Source organism: Diabrotica undecimpunctata, chromosome 5 (assembly GCF_040954645.1).
Source record: "Diabrotica undecimpunctata isolate CICGRU chromosome 5, icDiaUnde3, whole genome shotgun sequence".
Classification (NCBI taxonomy): Eukaryota; Metazoa; Arthropoda; class Insecta; order Coleoptera; family Chrysomelidae; genus Diabrotica; species Diabrotica undecimpunctata.
This window is the reverse complement of record NC_092807.1, coordinates 100,770,138-100,797,781: the sequence shown is the minus strand read 5'-3', so window position 1 is coordinate 100,797,781 and position 27,644 is coordinate 100,770,138. Positions and strand designations below refer to the sequence as shown.

The following is a 27,644-nucleotide window of genomic DNA, read 5'->3' as shown; positions in this document are numbered from 1 at the left end:
TGACCTCAGTGCTCGGGTGTCGCGAGAGGATCAGTATCACTCGATCCGCCTTAAGGGCCTGTTCCGCATCAGCGGTATATAGAAGGCCTGAGGGGTCTTCTATATGGAGAACTTAAATTGACTTTGCGTTAAAACGTTTAATGATTAAAATTGATTAAAAACTAACTGTATTTAAAAGAAAACAACCGATTTTTTTTTTTTTTTTTTTTTTTGTGGGGTCTTCCTTGGCGTTGGGACTTTGAAATGCCGGCACAATTCTTACCCTTTTATTTCTTACATGCTAAATTGTGTGGGTGGGTTGGGGTGTGCATTGCAGGGTGTATACGGCCTCCACACACCCCGGTGTATAGTGTCCTTAACTAAGTGCCTTGGCACCTGTATCCTCTCGCCAGAGTCCTAAAAGAGAAGGATTTTTTTGGGTGGTTGTTTTCTGATGACTGCATTCTTTTATTTAGACGTCTTTGCGACCATCTCATTCTTCATTTATTGGTTTGGGACCCTATATCCGGCTATTTGCTGTTTAGGTCTTCTGTGTACCGTCCTGGTGTTTGCGTTGTAGTTTGTCAGCTCTCTCAACATGCTACTTGGGTGGTTATTTAGTCCATTGAAAAGTTCGTATGCCTTTTTGTCCATTGTGTGTAGGATCCTTGTTTGTCCTGAGTCTCTGTATAGATTTCTCAGAGGTACGTATCTTGGCAGATTCAGTGCGTCTCTTATTATTTGATTTTGCGCTGTTTGTATTTTCTTCCTGTTAGTTTTACAGGTGTGTCCCCACGCAGCGGAGGCATACGAGAGGACTGGTAGGATAATGCTATTCGCCATCCTAATTTTGGTTTTGAACCTTAACTTGCTTCTTCTGCCAATTAGCGATGAGAGCTGACTTTTCAGCGCTTTGGCTCTATACGTTTGCTGATTTATGTGCTGCGTAAATGTAAGCTTTTTATCGAGTAACACTCCTAGGTATTTGGCCTCATTTGTCCATTGTACTGGGGTGTTTCCAATTGTTAGTTCTTGATTCGGTACACTTTTCCTGTGGCTAAACATTACAGCCTGTGTTTTATCTGGGTTTATGGCTATTTTCCATTTGATGCACCATCTTACGAATCTGTTGAGTGCTCTCTGCAGATGATTAGCTGCATGATTTGGATTTCTCCAGCTAACAGCTATTGCCGTATCGTCAGCGTAAAGACTTAACAGGGATCCTGGTTCTTTTGGCGTGTCGGCCGTATAGATGGTGTACAGGTAAGGCGACAAAACAGCTCCCTGAGGCACACCTGCCTCCAGGGTCCCGACCTCGGACAGGGTTGCCCCTGTCCGAACTCTGAACCTTCTGTTGGCTAGGTATGATCCAAGGAGGCATGTCATCGCCTCGCTGTATCCCATGGTGTTCATTTTATAGATGAGTCCATCATGCCAGACCCTGTCAAATGCTTTACTGACGTCCAGAAATGCTGTTGCCGTGTACATTTTTTCGTTATATCCTTTAGTTGTGAATTCTGTGAAACGTAGAACTTGTAGTTCACATGAATGTTCGCTTCTGAATCCAAATTGTGCTTCTGGTATGGTGCCTAGTGCTTCCGATTCTTCATTGAGTCTTTTTAGTATAACTCTTTCCGCTATCTTGCTTATTGATGATAATAAGCTGATAGGTCTATAATTTTGCGGAAAAGTGCCATCTTTCCCTGGTTTTTTGATCATAATTATATGTGCCTCCTTCCATCTGTCTGGGAAATATCTTAATTTGAGCATGTTGTTTACTATGTTCGTTATATAGACAATAGCTTTGTTGGGTAGGTTTTTGAGTGCCCTGTTTGTGATGTTGTCAGGTCCTGGGGCTTTTTTGGCATTAGAGAGTTTGATTAGCTCTTTAATTTCCTCGGGAGATGTATGAGTTATTCCTATTCTGCCCTTTCTTCTCTTTAATCTTCTAGCTGTTCTTTCTACCTCTTCTTCGAAGTCTATGTCTTCGTTGGGATTTTCGTTGTTTCTGCATGCTCTTTCTAGTTCGTCCTTTAGGACTTCAGCTTTATCTCTCTCCGTATGAACAATCCCGTTTTCTCCGTGTAAGGGAGGTATGGGTTTCTTGTCCTGTCGGAGTATTTTCGATAGTTTCCAGAAGGCGGATTTGTTTGGGTCTAATTCTTGGATATAGTTGTCCCAGTTTTCGCTTCTATGTTCTCGTAGTTGTCTTTTAACTTCCCTGTCTAGCTCATTTGCAATCCTTTTATCTTCTAGAGTTCTAGTACGGTAGGCTCTTCTTCTTTTTCTATTTTTTTCCTTTATTAGGTTTTGTAGTTCGAGACTAATATCTCCGAATCTTCCTTGTTGTCTGGTAGTGTTTTCGATTTTTGAGCTGGCATCGATAGCATTGTTTATGGTTGTTTCTAGTTTAGTTACACTGTCTTCTAGTTCTGTGATGTTGTTTATTGTTGGGATGTTACCGATGTTTTCGCTAAAAACCCTTCTGAATTTTGACCAGTTCGTAATCTTCTTTTGGTGGGGCTGCAAATAGTTTAGTTCTATTGCACCCAGGGTCAGGACGATTAGATTGTGCGTTGAATCGCCTTCATTTAGAGATTGTATCTCGTGTTGTTGACCCACGTTGTGTAGGATTGCAATGTCTAGATGTGTTGGGAGTTGTCCGTGAAAACAGGTCGGTCCTGTTGGTCCGATCACGTAAGTGTTAGGTCTGTTTTCGAGATGGCCGCAAAGTCGTCTCCCGTTGTTATTGGTTGCTCTGTCGAACCATAGGGGAGATCTCGCATTAAGGTCTCCTATAATCACTGTGGGCTCTTCTGTATCGAGGATTAGGCTCAAGTCTTCATCGAATATCAAATCGTTAGGTCTGACATAAGCTGACACTATTTTTAGTGTTTCGTTGTTGGCCTTTAATCTGACTAGCGTGGCTTCCATTGTCACCAGTCCATCTGGTGTTGGTATGTGTTCATGTTCTAAGCCTTTTTTAACTAGTATGGCTGTTCCTCCTGATATCGCTCTGTGGTCAGTTCTGTAGATATCGTAGCCTGGAAATTTGGTTTTCTTCCTTTCCACTAATTTGGTTTCTTGAAGGGCTACGATATCGAGCTCTAATCTGTTGATCATCTCATCCAAGAGGTTGAGTTTTTTGAAAATTCCACCGGAATTCCAGGACCCTATGCGTAGATCCTCCGTACGGTTCGCTAGCATTGTCGGTGTATTTCTCCGAATGCAGTCATCATTTTAGTTGCACGGTCCATCATGGACATCATCTCCATCATCTTCTTATTGTACTCCGTATGAAACGAAGCAATAAGTGTGGCAGCATCATGCATGGTAGGAGCTGCTTCTTCTGTAGTTGTTTTGGCAGCTTGAGCATAGCTAAAGCCCGTTGTTGTTGTTGCTGGTGTGATCGGTTTGCTCGCCGGTTTTACGGGGGCAGGGATCTTCTTCTTAGGAGCTTTGGAGCATCCTCTGTAATTCGCTGTGTGTGCTTGGTCACAGTTAGCACATTTTGGGGCTGTTTCTTTGCTCTTTTCACAATCATTGCTGAGATGGTTTCCTCCACACTTTACGCATCTGGAGATGCAGTGACAAGCCTTAGAACTGTGGTAGTAGCCCTGGCAGTTGAAACATTGTAGGGTGTCTTTTGTCATTTTGAGTTCGTCTTCGAAACGAACTCTCATGAAGCACAAATTTGTGACTCCACGTATTTTTTGGATATCATCCTCTTTGAGGGTGATCAAGAAGAAAGGCAAGATCTGTTTTCCTTCTTTTTTAGAGTACATGTTGCTTACTCTTGTAACGTCGACATTTTTTTCCCTTAATTCGTTGAGAATTACATCTGTTTTTGTATTTGCAGATAGCCCTTTTAGTATGACCCTCTTCAGTTTTTCGTTGTCGATTGGGTAGGCAATATACTCTACCTTTGGTGTGTACTCTTCGAGTATTTTGACTACTCCTAGGTAGTCTTCCCTTGACTTTGTATTTATTACTATTGTTCTACCAGATCTGGCGAACTTGTTGTCAGAAATAATACCTGCTTTTGCCGCTTTTTGCAGGATTGCTTGGTGTTCTGCGACCGTCTTTAAGATGATCGCAGGAGGTTTTGGTTTTCTTACGTTAACCTCAGCAGGTTTTTGAGGGGTTACGCTGTTTTCTTTTTCTACTTGGGTTTCTTTCGGAGATTCCAAGTTTTTGTGGGCTTTTTGCTCACTTCTTTTTTGCAGATCTTTCGCGGCTCTTGTGAGCGCTTCGTCGTTTCTTTCTTGTATTTTTTGCGTTTGTTTTTCAACAACGCTTATTGGTTTTTTTGGTTTTACTGTCTCACTACTGTTTACTGATTTCTCAGTAGCGGTGCCTTTTTTGTTTTTTTTTCCTTCTTTTGGACTTTTGTCCATCCTGCTTCTGATTTCTCTGGTTCTTTTCCTTCTGTTTTGCGTTCTTTAGGCTTGGCTGCACCCCCAGATGTCGAGGGAGTGGCTTTCACCGTCTTGCATGGGGTTGTTTCTCGGGGCCTGTGGGTTTCCCACAAGGCCTGGTCTCTTTTCTTCTCGACTTCTATTAGCTTTTCGTTCCTCTCGGTCAGGGCCATTATGTGGCCGACCAGTTTCTTGATCTCTTGGTCCTTCTCTTGATTCTCCTTCCTTAACTCAGTCATCTGAGTTAGGAGATCCTGGATTTGGGCCTGTGCCTGTTTTTCGCGCTGCCTGCTTTCTTTCTGGAGTTGTCTTATTTGTTCGGTCAATAAGTCGACCGATTTGTAAAGATCGCTTTCGTCTTTATCCTTTGTAGATTTTTTTGGCACTTCTTCTTCGTCGGAGTGTTCCGCTGATGGCCTTTGTCGTTTATGTTTTTTGCCTACCTCCGGCTCGGCATCGTTGCTCGTGGAGATGATGTCCACTTTGGGGGCTTTTTTCATTTCAATGAAATCAAGTGGGGGCGGGTCTTCGGCGCTTGGAGCTGCGTCAGGCTTAGCGTTCAGTTCTACGTCCGTCTGAACGTTCAGGGCTACGTCCGACTGGACGTTCAGGGCTTCGTCCGACTGGACGGTTGATTCGGTCGACTCGGTGGCCGGGCTCAGCTCCTCGTCGGGGGTGACCTCCATGGTGGTAGAGACGCTATCGTCTGTATCCACCTCGCTGTGGTTTTCTTCCTCGTTTGGTACGAACGATTCATCATCGGAGGTATCTTCGATTAACTCGGAATCAGGGGATAATTTGGATGTAAAATTATTATAAAGCTTAATCGCTGAAGCGACCGTAGGGGTGAGTGACTCGGGATAGTCACCATCTTCTTTTTCTTGTGATGTCACCTGCGTGACATCACTTTTTTGGGGGGGAATTTCACTCATCTTGCCGTAAGGCAGTGAACATAAGTGTTCAAAAGAAAATAGGATTTTATTACACAGAAGACTCTGTTTTTTTCGTTCCGCCAAGCCGCTGCCTGACGGTTTTCCTGGGTGTCGTCCCAGCAACCTCGCGGTAGTTCACTCCCTGATTTCTCAGGGAGGGATCCTCTTGAAGTTTCTCTCACCTCAGAGGCAGGGGCCGTTTCTGTCCGACTTAGAATACAAATTACTAAGCCTTACAGTGTCATCCCTGTCGACCCACTGAGATGAACCCGTATATTTCGCAAACGCGAAGCTACTAAAAGCCTCCGCGAGGAGCCTATAAAGGCAACCCCTCGAGGTTTAACTTAATAATAGCCTCGCATCCACTCTTCACTTATTTGAAAAACAAGTGCCTGTGCCACACACGGTGTCTTACGCACCGGGAGCTGATAAGCTCCGTTGACAACAGGTCAGTCGTCCTCACCTAAGCACACTGCACGTCCTTACCGTCCGACCACTAGAGCCAGACTGATTTCTGGTTGCGATTTTATGACTTCCAACATTTATAAATAAAGTACTCAATTTATAACCGTTTTTGCCTACTAAAGAAGGTTTATTTAATTTGCGGTTCAATGAGGTTTTCAGTAAAAGTTGATTGTGATAATGATGACTGCGTAATTTTAATTCTTTTAAGAGAGCACGTATTTCATACCTCTTTGTGGTGTCTACTGGTGTAGTGATCCAGGTGTAGTTCTGCGGAGACATCTATAATACTATCACAGCTCCATAATAGCTCTCTTCTATACTTGTTAGTCGATTAATTTGTTCGGATCTTGGTTGTTAATTCCTGCTTCTTTTAGTATTAATATTTGCATCATCTTGGCGTGCGGTACTTGATCAGAAGTTTTCTCGTAATCAACCATACGTACAGATACGTGACAATTGACGTCTCTGCATCGCTGGAATAAGTCTTTTACTGAAAACAAAGCCTCTCTTGTAAAAACAGCATTTATAAACCTGAACTGGTTGAGGGAAATTTGACTTTGACTTGAGGGAAATTTGAAGAAGATGATTCCTGAGGCCTTTCGTATGGTATTCTTCGCATTTCTTGGCTTCTGATTTTTTGGAAGTGCAATAAACTCAGACTTCAGTTATTCTGTTGGTATTTCTCCAGAGTTGTATGTTTTGAGTAGCTTTGTGAATATTGCTATTAATTCGTTGTCCATTAGTTTGAGTAGTTTTGCTTTTATATTATCAGACCTGCTATTTTTCTACCGTTTATCTATATTTTTGCAAAATAAACTTCTTGATGTAATATTCTTAGTCCATCATTTACTGTCTCTTTAAGCTGAAAGTGTTATTTCTTTGGTGTTCAAACAGCTTCTCTATGTATTCTTTTCAAGGTCCTATTTTGCTCTGTTTATCCAAGATTACATTTTCAAGAGAATTAGTGATTTCCTTCGGTCTCCTTAGTTAAGCTGTGTGTTCTTCAACTTTCCTATGTACATTTGAACTATCGTACTTTAAATGTAGAGTCTTAATTTGTTCGTATTTTTCCATTGCCACCTTTTCTTTACTTTCTCTAATTTTACTTCTTATTACTACATTTATCATTTTATATCTGTATGGGTCATTTTTGGCTTTTTTTCTTTTGTTCATCAGCCTTAGGATCTCATCAGTCATCCATGCTTTTTTATTTATTAATTTATCTGTATTTAAGTATTTTTCCTGTACATTTTCAATTATTTCTGTAATATGTTTGATCTTTTGTTCGTCCTTTGATTCATCCCTAAATGCAGTCACTGGCTCGTTTAACTTGGACCCCCATTTTCTTATAAAGGTATTTTAGCATACGTATATCGTATGATCTAGGTTTTCTCTTCTGCACTATTTTGAGTTTGACTCGGAATACTTCCACCAGTGAAACGTGATCCGTCTTCAAGTCTGCGTTCGGATGTCTTGATAGATGTGGAGCTGTGTTAGAATCTTCTATTTTCTAAAATGTAATCTATATAGTTTCTAATAATTCCCTTGGGTCTTTCTTGAGGGGATTACCACGTGTAGAGGTTTCGATGTAGTAATTGGAAGAATGTGCTGGTGACAACTACTTCTGAGTCTTCTGCAAATTTTGCTAGTAGGTCTCCCCTCTCTAAGTCCATGCCCATATGATCCGATGTACTGTGTCTTATCTCCAGTTCCACGTTTGCCATTTAAATCTTCCATAATGATGAGAACTTCCTGTATTAGATCAGTCGTCAGATAGTCGACTCCCAAAAATCATACGAACAAGCTGAATTTTGCCGAGAATATTAGTTTTGGGATCCCAAAAAGATGCAAAAAAGTTTATTAAACGTGGCGCGATTTTTGCAATTTTTTTAAATTCTTGTGAGATTAATAAAATTGATGACTTTAATTGACCAGTCGTAGTAAAGATTCATTTTTAGAGATCAATCTTTAAATGACATTTAATTTTGAGTTATGGCAACAGATATGAGGCATTTGAAATATGAATAAAAAATGCAGAATTTAGTGTTTTACATTTCAAATGATCGCACGGGAATTGCCTTCAAGAAGAAGGTTTTGTATGTATTTTATAGCAAAATTATGGTTCTTTTGAAAAACGTACTAATTTTAATAAAAAAAAATATTTTAAACGTTTTAGATTATTTGTTATGTAAAAGTTTAATTCTAGCGTTTTTAAGCATATTTCAAATTTGTCACATTTGTTGCCAAAACTCAAAACTAAAATTTCATGCTATAGGTTTTGAAGGTTAGGCTCTAGTTATCGAAACTTTATAGTGGCCAGTCAATAAATGGAATATATTGTATTGATCTCATGAAAATCATTAAAAATGATGAAAATCGTGCCACGTTTATTTATTTAACACCTTTATAAAATCTAAGTTTACTTGCGGATAATACAAAAATTGCATACAAAAGCTAAATTTTTGCCTTTAAAATGCATATTGATTTTTGTCCATAGAATACTATGAAGATATTGAATTTTTACTGCCGATCTGATACAAATTTTATTGAACATTGATTTCTCGTACGGAACTGAGATTCAAAATCGACGGTCGCTTCAAGCATTTTTTATGAGAGAACAGTTAATTCTACACAATAAGTGCTAATAAACATTGGTAATTAAAATTTTTTTGCGTTTTACCCCCCTGCGTAGGGGGTTTTAGGGGGACGCCCGAGGATAGAAGTGGTAAACTTTTTGCATTTTTTTTGGGTTCTCAAAACGAATATTCTAGTCAAAATTCAGCTTGTTTGTATGATTTTTAGACAATGTGAGATTTTCGTCTGACGACTGGAGTATGTATGTATATGGTATATATATTAATATACTAGGTCTGGCTATTAAATAACGGGATTGCTTATGAAAAAGTGTTTTATTTTAAAAATTATTCTACAATCGAATGCTCTCCTGCAATGTATTCCCCTTTCCTCACCACACACCGTTCCATTCGTTTTTTCCATTGGTCAAAGCAATATTGGAAGTCTTATTTTGTTAGAGCTTTTAGGAGCTCCGCCGTTTTTCGCTTCACCTCTTCCATCGACTCGAGCCGGATTCCTTTCAAGGCAGACTTGATCTTCGGAAATAGGAAAAAGTCACAGGGTGCTAAATCAGGCCATTACGGCGGATGTTCGAGCACTGGAATGCTTCTAGCGGCTAAATAACGCTTCACAGGCAGCGCGTTATAGGCAGGTGCGTTGTCCTGGTGCAAGATCCACGGTTTGTTTTTCCACAACTCTGGCCGTTTCTTACGAACTCGCTCTCGCAGGATTGCCAAAACTTTCAAATAGTAAGCTTGGTTTATAGTTTGGCCCTCTGGAACCCATTCAGTCGTCACAGTGCCGTTAATGTCGAAAAAAACGATTAGCATGGCTTTAAATTTTGATTTCTACATCCTTGCTTTTTTCATTCTTGGCGATGCAGGAGTTTTCCAGTGCATCGATTGTCGCTTAGTTTCACCATCACCAGGTTTCATCGCAAGTGATGATCTTTTTCATTAACTTAGGCTCTTCGTGTATCCTCTCAAGAAAATCTGAGCTGATCTGTTGACGGACGAGCTTTTGGTCAGGGGTCAAATTTTTTGGGACCAACTTCGCACAAACTTTCTTCATGTTCAATTCGTTATGTAAAATTTTCTGACAGTTTCTTTATCGGCGTTTACAGTCTCATCAATCATCCGAATGCTCATACGATGATCTCCGCGAACAATTTCATTTATTTTGGTCGCTGTTTGCGGAGTTGAAACAGAGACAGGTCGACCTTGGTCATCTTCGCCGCTCTGTCGGCCTTCAGAAAACCGTTTATACCATTCGAAAACACGTGCACGAGATAGAGAATTCTCACTATAGGCCTCTTTCAACAAATTATAGCACTAAGTCAGAGTTTTTTTTAATGTAACGAGAAATTTCACATTAATCCGTTGCCCATATTTTTCGTCACACATTGTTATCGGCACGAGAAAAAACAAGTTCTTTTCTAACCTCTGCAGAAAAAATACTACTACAGCGACAAAAACGTGTTTTCGTACTGAAAGAGTAGACTCTTCCAGCTATCCAATGCTGCATTGTTTCCCACTCTTCCCCTCTAGGATGCCTTCTGCGCGCGAGTCTCGTTATTTATTAACCAGACCTCGTATAGGTACCATATGTAAACTATTAAAATAATGTTTGCTATTTCTAAGTAATAACAAGAAACAAAATAATTTTGTTTAATTTGTGTCTTAAGAATGATTTTCGAGCTGGGAATCGAAACGTAAAAATAAATTATTTTATTAGGTCAAAGAAATAAATATTAGACTTACTTACAATCAGTTTATTGTACCTTGGACGAAACTAAAATTTGCTGTTCATCGTCGGGTCTCCGGAAAAGTGACATATTAATGCATTTCCGGAGACCTGACGTAAAACAGCAAATTTAAGTGTTCAAAACCGGTCGACCAAGGTACAATAAACTAATTGTAAATAAGTCTAATATAACATTTATTTCTTTGACCTAATTAAAATGGCTTCACATGTACAACCCATTTATCATTTAAATTAATTTTAATTATAATATTTTGGAAGTTAAATTATCTACTTTCACAAAGTTAATACAATTCTTTAATATCGGCTTTTACAAACTTCTTAGTTTTCTCTTGATTTCAAGTAAATGATGATAGTGACAATTATAAAAAACCATATAAATTGTTAGGTAAAACAGTCTTTTATGATGTTTCTTATTAAGGTTGTCTTAAGACATATAAAAGGTAGATTAAAAATAAATTAAATAATATTTTCTTTAATAATTATGCCAAGCATTACCCTACTAATGACCATATACCATCTGTGCATATTTCATAATTACCGTTCAACTACAATGATGTTCATTGCTATAATGTTAATAATTACCGTCTAGAAAATAAACCATATATGACTTTCTCATATTCAATGGGTATTAACTAGCTGCCTGGTAGTATTAAGATATCTTTTGTCTCTTTAATGGACTTAGTTTTACATACATTTTTAATGTTTTATTAAAGATTGTGCGTCAGCATGAATTTGATGCTAATGGTAGTTCATTGTGGTTTCGAGCGTTGAATAATAATTTACAAGATGACGATTTGTGTGTAAACAAACTAATTACTTGGTTGTTGCTTCTACACAAGGATTTTTCTAGAGAAGGCGCCCACGATACGTGGCAGTAATTTCTAATTATTTTTTCTTTCGATAGAAAACTTATAGGAGAAGTTGCCCTGTTGCTAAATAGAGGCAATCCAGTAATACAATTTATTTATCAAAAATGCTTTACTGTACGAAGATATTCTTTATGAATAGAGAGCTGAATATATGCAACACATTACCAAAATATGCGCATATATCTGCATTACTTTTACTAAAAATATGCAGCTATTTGTTCTAAATTTGACTAAATTTGCAAACGCTTATTAAAAATACTCAAAAATAAAACAAAATATTAAATACTAACATTTCACATAAAAAAATGGACACACAAAAACTGAAATTTTAATTAAGCATCTAAAAAATTAAAGTATGAGGACTTGAGAAAGGCACTCTGACCGAAACACTTGTAGTGAAAATAATTTAAAATAAATTTTATGAATGTGTTGAAAACAAAAGTTTTCAGTGTTTTAATGTTAGATTAAAGTATGAATTTTTTATCAAAAATTTTTAAAATTTTCAACTAAAAACTTTTGTCTTCTATTAATAAAAATCTGTTTTTAAGTAGTAAACTAATTTGTCAAGTCGTGAGATGTTCAGAAAAGTTACCTTCAAAAATGCGTACAAATTTTCTCAAACAATAGAATCCCTCATATTTTCTAATAAATTTTCTAATTTACTTCTAATTTTAATCCCTGTATTTCCGACAATTTTTTGACAATGAGCAGAAAAAGTGTTAACAAGATTAACCGAATCACTTAATAGTAAATTCCTTTGTTCTAATGACTTGATTAGATCTGCTAAAAAACTAAAATTAACATTTATGAACAATAAAAGCTCTTAACTTTAAGTTACACACTGGGAGTCATTTTAAATATCTAACACATCTTCTTTGACATCAAAATAATTTGCCTAGAAAATTGCTGCTTAAATCCATGTTCCCCACCTTGTAATTACGGGAGTAGATAGACTATGTATATCCTGGCACATCCCCTAAATCGCATCCCCTAAAATCGCAACCCCCGGTCGTAAGTTCCAAACGGCTTAACGTAGGATGACGTACGAGGGCTCGTTGGAAAGGGGATGAAAAATGGGGTTGAATGCAGTATGTGCCGTGCGCATCGGAGCATGCCAAAAGGTCATTACGTCATATCTTTGTTTCTATTGGTCCGATCGTGACGTACGAGGGCTCGTTGGAACGGGGAGAAGGCAGGGAGACAAAAAACAAAGATGGCGACGTTGCCAAATGGGCGCTAAAACGTATCTTCGTTGCTATTGGCATGATTTTGACGTATGAGGTGTCAAATGAAAGCGTAGGTGACACACAGAAGCCATGTCAACGATCAGTATGAACATTCTTCTTCTTCTTGTCCATACAGTGCCTAATAGAACGTGACATCCGACGTAGAACGTGACATTCGAGACAGGACGTGACGTTTGACGTAGAACGTGAAATGCCACGTGACATTCGACGCAGGACGTGACATTCGGCGTAGAACGTGACAGTTATGTGACATGCAACGCAGGACGTGACATTCGACGCAGGACGTGACATTCGACGCAGAACGTGAAATGTCACGCGACATTCGACGTAGAACGTGACAGTTATGTGACATTCAACGCAGGACGTGACATTCGATGCAGAACGTGACATTCGACGCAGGACGTGACATTCGACGTAGAACGTGACAGCTATGTGACATTCAACGCAGAACGTGACATTCGACGTAGAACGTGACATTCGACGCAGGACGTGACATTCGACGCAGAACGTGAAATGTCACGCGACATTCGACGTAGAACGTGACAGTTATGTGACATTCAACGCAGGATGTGACATTCGATGCAGAACGTGAAATGTCACGTGACATTCGACGTAGAACGTGACAGTTATGTGACATTCAACGCAGGACGTGACATTCGATACAGAATGTAACAGGGTATCAAAGAGATCTTATACATAGAATTTTATTAAATTAGACATCACAATGTAATTCATCATTCAAAATCCTTTAATTTGATGGGTCATACGTCGATTTCCGCTTATCCGTTCAAAAGATATATGGTAAGGTGTCATAACGGCCGTTGTAATAACTTGGTCGAACTATAAATGCTTATTTATTGTTATTGACGGTAAAACAAAACCATTGGCATAGAAAAATCTCTTATCGCAGTTTGATCTCTAGCAAACCCTAACTCGCTCAATTTTGCACCAAGTGCTCCGTGCAGTATACCATTAGAAAGGTATTTTCATGTATATTACGAAAATTACCGACCAAGTGCGATACGATCATTATTTATGGCTAAAAACATCATAAAACGAACCAACGTCAAATTCCCAATTCTCTTGTACTAATACAAATTATATCTTTATAAAATTTATCTAGAAACTTGCCATATAAAACGTGACATTCTACGTAGAACATATTCAGTAGTAATGCGTAGGAGAAATATACATATCTTTCATTAAAATATCTTTTATTATTGAGTTACATATAGCTACAAGTTATATATACAACACTGAAACTTTTTTATTAAAAAAAAAAAAGACATAGACATGTACAAGTATTGTTTATTTACATTACATTAGACAATAAGGCATGTAAACAGACAAGCACCTTGATTTATACTAATTTCCAAAAATTGTTAATACAGTTATTTATACAAAAATCCAAACACACACACACATCTTCTGACTGAAGAAGTTTTTGTGTAATATTAACCGTATTTTTATAAAACATGTATTATATGGATAAAATTAGTATTAATCAAAGAATTGAAATTATATACAGAAATATATTAAATATGTTAAAAGATAGTGCATTTGTTAGCAAAACCGGATGAAGCCTCGTGATAACGCGGTACCGCATAATTCAAAACACGTAAACAAGTGTGATAACAAATTTTATTTTAATCATTGGAAAAACAAGTACACCGGAAAGAAAACCGCAGTTGCTACATTTTGTAAAATGTATGATGATATCAGCAACCACATTAACAAAATTCTAAATTGATAACAACGATTCGCTTACCGCAATATCTATTTATTGTATACCATAAAAATTAGTTGAAGAAATAAAAATAAATATATAAATATGAGCATTTCTAGAACACAAGGTGTTGCTTATCAATGAAACGAATCAGTTGATGGTACCGTACGCGCATTAGGTTGACGCAACTTGGGCTCGCGTGGGGCGATATGCTGCTCTGTTCTTTAAAAGACCGAGGAGCGCATACGGTGTCACAGTTCGCATCGCAAACATACAACAACAACAACAAGTTCGCAGTAGTCAATACGGTGTGCAGTGACTTACATATATCTGATAAAGGTAAGCGGTTTTTGTCTTTTGTATATTTCTATGTATTTATTATGTCCTTTTTATCATTGTATTTTATGAGAATTGTACATCTCTCTGTTCGTATTTCATGCAGTATTTATTATGTCCTTTTTATCTATTTGGGTGTTGTAAAACATTTCACGTCTGCTATTTTTTATAAGAAGTATTCTCCGCTATTCGTATTTCGATTTCTTGTAGTATATGGTTCTTCTCTATTGCCGAGTATGTAATGCATCTCTCCATTCACGTTAAGCGGAAAAACTATAGTTTGTTCTATTGTTGTTGTAGATGGATCTATCAAAACTAAATAATTCATCCTTGGTTGCAGAACGTAAGCCAATAAAAAAACTTAAAGATCTGCAAATTGGAGAAAAATTTACCATTCACAGTGCAAAGGTGGTAACAACACAATTTGGGGATACAGTTCTGCTGGATTTGGGCGCTGACGTTGTTTTCTTACCACAGCGGGTAACCAAAGCCTACCAAGCAGCAATAACGGACCTCAACAGCGGAAACTATTCGCTGATATACGAAGGGGAAGTTGATATTGGAAAAAGCAGACTCCTAGCATCCTTTAAGATAGTTGAATAAGGTAAGTGATTTTTTCTTCTTATTTTGTGTGTGAGTAGCCATCATGCATATAAAACAAGTGATTAAACAGTCTGATGATTTGATGCACATTATTAAAAAGCTTAGTAAAATAATTTTCGATAAATTCACTGAAAGAGATCGTAAAGTTTGGACAAGACGGTTAAATAGTCAAATTTTTAGATGTAGTAAAGTAATTAAAAACAATAGACTATCCGTAGGAACAGTTAGAAAATTGCAAACTTACATAGGACATTTTAAGCATTTTAGACAAATTATTTTAAATTTCAATAATAAGTACGTTGGGTTGGGGCTTAGTTCAAAATTACGCAATAGAGTTAAATGGGAAAATGTCATTTCGTGTTTTGCTAGTCGAATTAAAACTGGAGTTATAGTTAATTTAGTGCATAAGGACTTAACACAGTTCCTAAATGATTGTTATATTATTTTTAGTAGAAAAATTAAAATTATTTTAAAAACAAATAGAATTCTTAAAGTCAATACTACATTTTGCGGCGAATTCATTAAAAAATCGAGTGATACCGAAAGTTTAGATTTAAAATATTTTAACACTAAAAATGCTATTATAGACACATCGACCGATTTACATCTTTGGTTTAGTGAAAATGTTAAGGATAAAATTTTTACAAAGCTGTCTGAATTTGCAGAAAAAGATTCGGGTGCTGCTCTGTCTAAAGTAATCTCATTAGAAGTCAATATTAATAAAGTAGAAATAGGAAACGGTTCATCGTTCATTGACTTGCCAAAAGAGATTAGCAATAAAAAGGCTTGTATTAATGTGCATAACGTTGATCAGGCTTGTTTTTATTGGTCGATTGTTAGCGCTCTGTATCCAGTTCCTACAAATCCACAACGAGTTTCGAAATATCCACATTATTCTACTGTTTTGCAAACGGACAAATTAGAAAGCCCAATGCCAATAAACCAAATTTCCAAATTCGAAAAATCAAACGCCATATCTGTCAATGTGTTTGCATTAGAATTAAACGTAGTGAAGGACAAACAATTTTATGAAGTAGTACCTGCCAGACTGACACCGCAAAAGATGGAAAAGCATGTTAATTTGCTCCTAATACAGGATAAATATTTCCCAAAGTTAAACGATTACGATGCTCCTCCAGAAGATGATGATGATCAGTCTGAAATACGCCTTCATTATTGTTGGATTAAAGATTTAGGAAAATTAGTAAGATCACAATTGAACAAAAACACACGTAAAAAATATATTTGCGATCGTTGTTTAAACTATTTTCACAGCGAAAGCAAACTAGCAGAGCACGAAGAAATGTGTTCAGATGTGAATAAATGCAGAATGACTGTTCCCAAATATGATCATGTGGCTTTTCGCAATTTTACATACAAACAAACAACTCCGTTTATAGTTTATGCTGATTTTGAATGCCAATTACATAATTTTACAGATTCCAATGTCACAGTGAGTAAAACAGCAAAATATCAGAAACATGTACCTTTTAGTGCAGGTTATTATTTGAAATGTGCTTACGATGATAGTTTATCTTATTTTAATAGCTATAGAGGTGAAAATTGCATGGAGTGGTTCGCAAAAGAAATGGCCGAAATTTCCACATTTGTAAATTCCAAAATAAAGACAATTGTACCTATGGTCGAAAAGCCCAACACAAATATGGCAACTTTGTGCCATATTTGTGGCAAACGCTTTTTGGCTACAGATACAATTGTTGTAGATCACGATCATTTTACGGGACAAGTACGGGGATTTGCGCACCAAGCATGTAATTTGAACTTTAAAAAATTGTTTGTCGTCCCAATCGTATTTCATAATTTTAGTGGCTACGACTCGCATTTTATGATTATAGATCTTTGCAAGCATGGGCACTTGAGCTTACTTCCCATTAATAAAGAAAAATATATTTCATTTACATTACAATCTGACGAACATCAAATTAAATTACGATTTATTGATTCACTTAGATTTATGGGAGCTTCACTCGATGAATTGGCATCTCTTTTAGATATATCAGAAAAGAAGATTTTAAAACGAGAATTTAGTCAATTAGATAATGATACATTTAATTTGTTAACTTGTAAAGGAGTATTTTGTTACGATTATATTGATAGTTTGGAAAAATTGGATGAAACTTCTTTACCCACAATTAACCATTTTTATAATAAGTTAAATAATGAATACATTAGTGAAGAGAAGTATGCTCATGCCCAAAATGTTTGGCAGAAATTTAATTGTAAAAATTTGGGGGAATACAGCGATTTGTATTTAAAAACAGATATTCTGCTGTTGGCTGATGTGTTTGAGCAGTTTCGACAAAAATGTCGAGACACATATAAATTAGATCCAGCATGGTATTATACTATGCCAGGATACACTTGGGATTGTATGTTGAGATACACACAATGTAAATTAGAATTGCTAAAAGATGTGGATATGATCTTGTTTATGGAAAAAGCCATAAGAGGTGGGATATCTGTTTGTAGCAACAGATATTCGGAGGCCAACAACAAATACATTTCGTCGTATGATCCCACACGGCCCTCTAAGTACATCCTCTATTTAGATGTAAATAATCTGTATGGCTGGGCCATGAGTGAAGCTTTACCAATAGGAGGATTCAAGTGGATCGAAGACGTAACCAAATTTGGTGTTGGTAATCTTCCCGAAGGCCATATAGATATTATGTCAATACAGGATGATGCAAAGGAGGGCTATTTTTTCCAAGTTGACTTGGAGTATCCACGCGAATTACACGACAAACATAAAGATTTTCCATTTGCTGCCGAACACCGCATTCCGCCCGGTTCAAAATTGCCAAAGTTAATACCAACTTTATATCACAAAACCAAATATATTATGCATTATAGAAATCTTAAACAGGCATTAGCCAACGGGTTAATTTTAACAAAAATACATAAAGTTTTGAAATTTAATCAATCTGCGTGGCTGCGACCGTATATCGAGTTAAATACAAATTTACGGGCGGCAGCCACCAACAGTTTTGAGAAAAATTTGTTCAAATTAATGAATAATGCTGTGTTCGGCAAGACCATGGAGAATCAAAGACGTCATCGTATTGTAAAATTATGTAAAAAGTGGCATGGAAGGTACGGAGCCAAAAATTTGATTGCGAGTAGTCGATTTCACAGTCGTACGATCTTTAGCGAAAATTTGGTAGCTATCGAACTTAAGAAATCAGAAGTATGTTTTAATAAACCCCTGTATATAGGCGCAGCAATCCTCGATATATCCAAATTATGTATGTATGATTTTCACTACAACTTTATGCTTCCAACGATGGGAGAGAAAAACTGTTCATTGCTGTACATGGATACAGATAGCTTTATTTATGAATTGCAATGTTCAGATGCATATAGAGAGGTTTTAAAGGCGCATCCAAGTAAATTCGATACCTCAGACTATGCCGAAAACAACCCATACGAAATAGAAAGGTTAAATAAAAAAATCCCCGGATTAATGAAGGATGAGGCAAATGGGAAAATAATTACACATTTTATTGGATTACGATCAAAAATGTACACATTTAAACTGCAAATAACTGACGAGGAGAGGGAAAAAGAGAGACAGCGTCTAGAAAGAAAACAACTAAACAAAGAGAGAATTGAATGTGACTTGGGAAATTTGGGAATAACGAAAAAAGCAAAAGGAGTGAAATATAACATCGTTCGAAATAAAATTACGTACGAAGACTATGAAAAATGTCTTAAAGAATTCAAACTTCAAACCGCGAGCCAAAGATGTATTCGGTCGTACCAACACTCAGTATTCAGCATCGAGCAATCCAAAACGGCTCTAAGTCCTTATGACGATAAGCGGTACTTAATACCAAAATCATTTAATACGCTTCCGTGGGGACATTATCTTGTTGAATAACATGTATTTGTTGTTGCAGAAAAACAGATAATTGGTGTCAAAATTCGTTTGATTATGTCTTGTTTAATACTACTTGGTTCTTTCAATGTAGACGCACTATGCATAAATAATTATCTTCTTTTAGTATATGGCTACTCATAAGATCACAAAAAAAAAAAAGAAAAGATCACTTATCGCAAAGTTTTTGTAAATTGTAGTTTTTGTAAATATAAAAAATAGTATTAATTTTATAATGTAAGTTTTAATAATAAATTTGTGTAATCTTACATTTTTTGGTTTTATTTATGTTAGATTACAAATAAAAGACAACATATTTATATTAATATTATTTATTCAGTTAAATCATTTACAACTTTAATTTTATAATAATATACAAATTCCTTTAAAGCTAAACTTAACAAAGTGTTTGGACAAATATTGCAATATGCTGCGAAGGCTTCAACTGGTCCATGTAAAGAGTCTATAGCACCAAAATTGTTCTTGATGAAAGTTGAAATGTTTATATAGTATTCGTGAAATTGTAAACTCTTTAACAGCACCACTCTATGCGACATCATGCTCTGGTATGCTTCTATAATTTGGTTGACGTCATCTTCCCACAAATAAAATGCGGCTCCAAATTTCTCGATTGTCAGCAGCTTTACATTTTCCATCACCAATTGTCTTAGTTTGCAAAAATCACCACACATAAATTCGATGGGATCATACTCATCTGCATAAGTCGGTAGATCTGCTTGGAAAAAATCACTCATTTTTTCTTTAAACCACTCAATTATGGCTTCCCACTCGAATGTGCTTAAACTGATTCTGTTAAAATTACCATGTTTACACAGAATGATGGATGGTGAAAAATCTCGAGCTGGAGATAGACCAATTTTTATATGGAGAGAGCTCATTGGATATGTAGTTTCCAATAAACAATATACTTCATTTGTGGCTGCTGCTTCAAATTTTGCCAATACTCGATCTAATTCGGCGCCAGGACTAGGCGGTTGACCATCTTCATCGTAGCCAAATTCTATACTAAATTCACTGCTATCATCTTCGAAATTAACAGGCTGACTGTCATAACCACTATCTTGAGAGCTCATCATCATCTTCTTGTTTCGAATACCGTTGACGAAATGGGTGTAAACTGAACATCGTAGTTTGTCTTAAATTTATACTTTTGTCATTCCCCACTCCTTGTGGTTAATTGTAAGCCTTTTTTAGAAAAGTGTATGTCTACGCGGCGAATCGAAATATAGATCCTCAAACTATATTCGATTTATTTATCCAGCTGTTGTGTTTGCTATCCATTCCTAACCATTTCACATACATCTTATTGCCTTTTCGTCTGAGTACTTTTTCGACCAGATATATGTCAGGGTTTGATGTTTTCTGCAATTCTTCTTCGTAAAAACCGCCACTAATCGGCGCACCTTGCATGTCTTCGAGCAAATACGTTATAGGATTTGTTATCTTAACTTGTACAATTTTAAATAATTCAGTAGTCCAATTGGGCGTGTATGCCTTTTCGAAGAAATGTTTTGCCTTTGATACACGTACAATGTCGCCAACTTTAAACTTTCGTGGACCGGCAATCTTTAAATGAGTATAACTTTTGTTTAAAATGGCTTTTTCGTTGGATTTGTTAACCTTAGACGGTTTGTATCCTGTTTTACTGTGTTTTGTGTTGTTGTATTCCTCGGTGATTATGGGTAGAGCATCTAACCATTTGTACGATCCATGTAAACTGAAATACTTGTACAACTTTGCTTTCAACGTTCTAATAACTCTTTCGCAAATAGCAGCTTTTTTGATCGTGTAGGTGCTGTAATGATTAATTTCATGTTTTTTCATTAAATTTTGAAATTTTCTGTTGTAAAATTCGGTTCCCTGATCAGATTGTAAGTTTTTTGGGACTCGTCGAGTATGAGCGAGAATATCCGAAAATGCCCGAGTAATTTCCTCACCAGTCTTCGTTTTTAGAGGACGTGTCCACACAAATTTTGAAAAACAATCAATTACAACTAGTATTAGTTTGTAATTTTTATTTTGATGTGCATAAGGACGCATTTCAGCCAAATCCATTTGCCACAAGTCATCGATTCCTTTGATTATTGTTCGACGACGAGGATAGTTTTTTCGTGCTGGTTTATGCAATTCGTTCACCACCTCTTTCTTTTCTTTAGACATTATTTTTTCATCGCACCTTCCACTACCTTAAGACGTTTGTCTATATCCCATGAATGAACGCTATCTACTAGGCTTTTTAATGATTGTTCCACTTGTTTTATCCTCTGTTCCATCTTTATATCGTACATCGTATGCTTTGCAACTGTTTCTGCAGCAGATTTTAGATTGTTCTCCATATCCTTTTTCAGTGTATTCAAATCATCTTTGATTATTTTTTGTAACTTTTGCTCGAGCAGTGGAACTGTAGTTTTATGAAGCTCCTTTCTCACATCGTTTAGTCCGATTGCTAAATCCTGTATGTCATTAGTTTTTTGCTGCAATTTTTGCTCGAGAAGTGGAACTGTAGTTTTATGAAGCTCCTTTCTCACATCGTTTAGTCCGATTGCTATATCTTGTATGTCATTAGTTTTTTGCTGCAATATCACACCATGTGTTTGAATTAATGGATAGTGCAGGTTACGCAACTCATTGATTTGTTTATCAACGTATTTTTTCGTTGCAGCATCGTCATTGTCTGATGGATCCTTGACATTACAAATTTTCACATTTTCGGCATTAATATTTCCGTCAGACGTATGTGGAAATGTAACTCGTGCCACCTTTTGGGCATTACTACTACTACTGTTACGAGAGTGATGACCGAATTTGTCGACACTCATAGTGGAAATGATACTGACATTCCCAGTTACTCTATTATATTAGCTTCTTTTAGTTCATTGATGATTGCTACGATTTCGTTGTCGAGAGATGTGTTGCCGGCGTCTTTCGAAGCCACCAATAGTTTAAGACGTTCAACTAACTCATTTGGATCATCCCAATAAATATACTCCATGGGAGCAGTGTTGTATGTTAAACGAGAGTCATCCAATCCCGTTCCTTTGGCCGTAGATGAAGATGATCGTGTTGTTGTTGCTGTTGTTTTCGTTCTGTGTTCGAGTTCTTTTTTGGATCGAGTTGCATGCTTTTTCATTGCTGCATCAGATGGTTTGAATAGAGGTTTAATAATAGAATGGTATTTTTCTCCACTAGAACCTTTAAGACGTCCTAAGGTATCCAGATGAATCTCTGTGTTTTTCAACAGTGTTTTATACTTTTGTAAATCCTCATCATTATACTGTTCAGGGTTGGCATAAAATAAAAGTTGATATAGACCTGGCGTACCACCTAACCTACGTTCTTCTAAATCACGTTCTCGAATTATTATTATGTCTCCATTGCGTTTGTCAAAGTTTATTCGACGTTTTCCCATTATCCAGCCACTAATAGAATCGTAAAATGGTCCATAGTTTTTATCAATTTTATCGTCTTTTATTAAATATTCTTTTATGTACTTGTGACTTATTGAAGGATATTGATCAATATATTCGTCTGTGGCATCCATCGGAATCTCGATTGGTTCTTGAATAATGTTTTCATTAGGTACCGCTAGATCAGGTGCATCAAGAAATACATCATCATCATCACCATTCTCCTCCTCCCCCTCCTCCTTTTTCATTTCTTCTTTTTTAACTTGTTCAAACTTGTTAGTGATAGTATGATGTAACGTTTTTGATGATTGTGCAATATCTTTGAGAGGTTTCGAGAGTGGTTTAAACAGTTTATTTAGGGACTCATCTTGTTCTGTTCGGCCTAATTTTAATGCCAAATATTTTTTGCGAATTGATCTAGCCAATTCGGCGACTTTCTTCTTGCGAAGCGCAATGGCAACCGTATCATCTGACATTGTGTTGACAACTAAACAATTATCTTACAATTTTATATATTTATCAAATCCTTTGCGATATCGGCCATTATTGAGAGCAAAATCTTTTATAATTACCAGAGTACCATACCTATCACACCAACATTCAGAACAAATTTTTTTAAATTCATCAAATGACATGTCGGGTGATACATGCTCATCAAATACATGCTTTAAATTTATCTCATCTTGCTTGAATAGTACAATCATGTTACAGTTGTCTCTAATTAACTGCTTCGGTATTTTTGAATATGTTTGGCATAAATAAGCGGCATCGATATCTTTATGTCTGCACATGGAATAATACTCGCGAATCTTTTGCTGACCATCGCATGCAACATCGTCAAATAAAAACACAGAGTGAGGTTTAGCTTCGCTGGGACTAATAATTTCTTCGTTGTCTTTAAATGGGTAATATCCTACACCTTTAACTTGCGCTATTACATCTTGCAGTAGTTGGTATTTCGGTTGAAAGAGGGATTTCGAATAAACATAGACATTTTTAAACTTGACGCCATTCGGATTGAATAGAAGAGATAGCATAACATTCGTTTTGCCGCACCCACTTGGACCGCAAATAATCGCTCTGAATGAATTCGGTAGCAATTTACCATGTTTACTGTTGGTTGTTTTTTGGACAATGTCCAAATTATCAATTGGTAGCGTCTGCTCTTGCTGAACGACCTTCATCATGTGGCAAGTGTAGTACATAAGTACGGTAATATATATTATAGATGTCACCACTTGCATGGCATCAGTCCAATGTTGGTCGTTGAAGGAGGAGGTCTCGTGAACTCTCTAATTAATAAACTTCCAGTTGAACTACATATTCCTGGTTATCAGTATTGTGGACCCGGAACAAAACTAAAAAAACGTCTTGCACGTGGAGATCCAGGAATTAATCCATTAGACGCAGCTTGCAAACGACACGATATCGCTTATTCGCAGCATTCATCTCTCGAAGAACGCCACAAGGCCGATAAAGAATTGGAAGATAGAGCTTGGGAGCGCTTCAAGTCGAAAGACGCTAGCTTTGGTGAAAAAAGTGCTGCTTTAATTGTAACTGGCGGAATGAAAACGAAAAGAAAGTTGGGGATGGGATGCTCTCGTCGTCGTGGAAGACGAGGACGTTACTCTTTCAATCGAGATGTTGTCCCAAAAATTGCAAAGTCCATGAAAAGAGGAGCATCGTTAACAGATACTGCTTTGACGGCTGTACGAATAGCAAAATCCATAATCAAAGGACTTGGCGGTCGTAAAGAAGTTGATGTTCCACGAGTGCTACCACTAAAATCCGGAGGTTTTCTACCCCTCATACCTCTATTTGCAGGCCTTTCCGCTTTGGGGGCTTTAGCGGGGGGTGCAGCTGGGGTGGCGAAGACAGTAGTCGACGCTAAGAATGCTCAAAAGAAATTGGAAGAGGATATTCGCCATAACAGGGCAATGGAACACATCGGTTCGGGTCTGTACCTACGTAAGAAACCCAGAGGTGGATTCGGCTTATATTTGAAAAAAAACTTCCAATAAAGCTACCCAATCGTCCGCTATATGATGTGGAGATTGCACATTATGCGAAGAAGATCCTTAAAATACCACATTTTCGAGGTGTTTTCATGAATGACGCTCTGCCTAGAGACGGTCCTCGACAACGAGAATGTGCAATAGTAAACTTGGATGTGTCCACACATAACGGAACACATTGGGTAGCATACAGAAAGATAAACAACAACGTAGAGTATTTCGATTCATTTGGTAATTTGAAGCCGACCAAAGAACTTGTTAAGTATCTGGGTGGTGCACGTGCCAACATTTCCTATAATAACCATCAGTATCAAACATACAATCAAATTATTTGTGGACATTTATGCTTAAAGTTTTTATATAATGGAGCCTACTAAAAGTACAGAACTGCTTATGGGCCATATGTTTTACAAAAAATGTTTTACAGAATTCAGTGAAGAAGAACTAAAATACATACCGCTAGATTATATTAAACGAACTGTACGACCTTACGAATTGTTACAAATATGGCATAAATTGCCTGAAGAATATCGAAGAGAATTTAACCTACAGATACTACTTCCTTGCTTCGTACATTATAACAGACCGGATTGGAGGACTCACTGGGATGGCCCACCTGATTCTCAAGCTTCATGTTATTTTTGTAAACTTGCTTTGGAACAAGTAAAACTATTAAAGTAAATATTGTTGTTTTTTTCTAATATAATAACCTATTAATACATTGACGTGAGTCAGTCATCATGTCGCAGTTGTTGAGAGTAGACAGCACCAATTACATATTCTCATTTCAACCTCCCACACCGATCGTGTTGGATCCGAACAAAGATTATGAGATAGCTCTTCGATTTTTCCATTCCTACAACAGTATACCAAACATTGAAAATAACAAGTTTTATTACTACAATGACAAAAACAAATTGCAACAATTTGATATCCCCGATGGATGTTATGAAATTGCCGATATTGAAGAATACATACAACAGAAATTGGGTGCTGATAATGTGCTTAAACCCGAAACGATATTTAGTCTAAAACCTAACCATAACACGTTGCAGTGTCAAATTTTCAGCAAATATAAGATTTCGTTTAAGCAACCTGACAGTCTTGGTACAGTATTGGGATTTTCTCCTGCACTACTAAATCCAGGACAGACGCATTCTTCAGATCGACCTGTTAGGATTATTAAAGTATCTAGCATACGCTTTGAATGCAACATTAGTACCGGAGCCTTCGATGGTAACAGACCTGCTCACACGATCTACGAATTTGTCATACAATCAAATCCTGGGTACGCAATTGACGAAACTCCACACAATTTGTTGTATTTACCTGTTGTACCGCAACGAGAAATCACCAATATCACAGTGTTGGCTGTCGATCAAGAAGGACGACCTGTAAACTTTAGAGGAGAACAGAGCACATTGGTGCTGGAACTTAGATCAAGAGGGAAATGGGATTATTAATAAGGCAATCTACTGCTCATAGTACACCATTAGTTGAGCAACCGTCTAAGCGGCAACATCTTACGTCCTCATCTAAGCGGCCACATCTTACGTTTGCAAACAAATTATTTTTGCAATCACTTGGTTTTAAACTGAAAACATGACAACTATGTATGGAAAACGATCACGTTCAAACAGCATAATGCCACCAATATTTGATATTTATCGTAAGCCGATGTTTGACGAGTCGATTCGAAAGGCCGAATACCGAACATATGCACCATTCATCAAATCATTCAATTGCAATGACATTGTGGAATTTAGCATCAATCAAGTCGACTCGTTCTTTGCAATGAGCGAAACCTTGTTATGCATTAAAGGATCGCTCGCAATTAACGGAACTGGTGACGTTAAACTAGCAAATAATGTTGGTGCTTTTCTTTTCGATTCGTGTACGTACAGCGAAAGCGCAAGGGAGATGGAAACAGTGCGGGATCCTGGTATCGTAAGCGCTGTACGTGCTATGACATGTTATACTCAAGAAGATTCCGGTCATATGGCAATGGCAGGCTGGAATTACCCTAGGGATCCAATTCTACACGCTGCTGATCATTCATTCAACATACAGATGCCTCTTAAGCATGTGTTCAACATTTTCAATGATTATCCTTTGATTACGTGTGGCCGTCAAACAATAAGACTAGTTCGAGCTCGAAACGACAACGATTGCATAATTGTCAAAGAAAAAACTCAAGGCCAAGTTACTACTGTTAAGATTAACATTACCAATATTGAGCTCAGAGTCAAGCACATATTTCCCAATGATGATATTAAATTGGAACTTATGAAATCCATTCAACAAGATCAACCTATAGTTATTCCGTTTAGAAAGTGGGAATTGCATGAATTACCAGCACTTACCAAAGGCGCTAGACGTGAAGTTTGGGCTGTAAAAACTAGCAATGCAGTGGAAAGACCCCGTTATGTCATTGTTTTCTTTCAAACCAACAAACGTGACAAGAATTCAGCTGATCCCACCTTATTTGACAATGTCGATATTCAAAGTATCAGATTATCTTTAAATGGTGAATATTGGCCAAACGAGCGAATGCAGTTGGATTTTAGCAAAACTGACTACAATGAGGCCTATTTCAACTATACCGAATTTTATCCTAGCTACATACATTCCCAACAAAAGCGACCTCTACTCGATTTCTCAGCTTTCAAGAATCACGCATTGTTTGTCATCGATTGTTCGAAACAAGAAGAAAGCATGAAAGCATCCACTGTTGACGTAAAACTCGATATTGAAGCGAATAATGGTTTTCCCGAAAATACCAAGGCTTATTGCATTATAATTCATGATTGTGTAATGGAGTACTTCCCTCTCACCGAAATTGTAAAAAGTCTAAATTAGATGCATAAATTGCCAGTAGTGAACGAGCAGTCATCATGAGAGTAGCATTCGTAGATATTCAGGGATTCGATGTGGACGGATGGTTTGTTCCCAAAGAACTTACCATTGAAATAGGTTTTAAACGAAGTCATTACATCTTTTTGCCTCAGAAACCATTTAATGCGCTAAGTAATGAGGATAAGAAGACTGCCTCATACGTGGAGAAAAAACTGCTTGGAATTCAATACTCTGATGGGCAAGTAGAATTGTCCAAAATCAATGAAATACTAGAAACCAAGTTGTTGTATGCAGCAGATTACATCTACGTTCGAGGAGAACAAAAAGCAGAATATTTGGATAAGAAACGTCACGTTTTTGGAGTTTTTCCCATTATTATTGATGTTTGCAAGTTTGATGGTACGCCTCGTGCTACTGGAAACGTTGGCCCTACTGCAAACCCATGTCATGCCGCTGGATTATTTTCATGCACCGAAAGAAATGTGGATCGTCTACGTCACTGGTTTGCCAATAACATAATACCATTGTAATTTT

General features: G+C 37.1%; 2 protein-coding genes across 6 annotated transcripts in view; both read left to right on the top strand.

Moving 5' to 3' along the window:
- The window catches only part of pdm3 (POU-domain protein pdm3), a 445,430-nt gene that overhangs the window by 204,072 nt on the left and 213,714 nt on the right, over nucleotides 1–27,644 (top strand). The window lies entirely within an intron of this gene.
- On the top strand, nucleotides 12,936–18,968 carry LOC140441556 (uncharacterized). Of its 2 annotated transcripts, none has more exons than XM_072532357.1 (2): nucleotides 12,936–14,313; nucleotides 14,651–18,968. In XM_072532357.1, the coding sequence occupies exon 2, from the start codon at nucleotides 14,957–14,959 to the stop codon at nucleotides 18,812–18,814; it is 3,858 nt and encodes a 1,285-aa protein (XP_072388458.1). In that variant the 5' UTR covers nucleotides 12,936–14,313; nucleotides 14,651–14,956; the 3' UTR covers nucleotides 18,815–18,968. The 2 variants fall into 2 exon arrangements, with proteins under 2 accessions (XP_072388458.1, XP_072388457.1); XM_072532356.1 differs by having other exon boundaries at nucleotides 14,611–18,968.

What these genes read in the sequence shown, in the direction of transcription:
- LOC140441556 (XM_072532357.1), top strand. Translation starts at nt 14,957, where the DNA reads ATGCATATAAAACAAGTGATTAAACAGTCTGATGATTTGATGCACATT.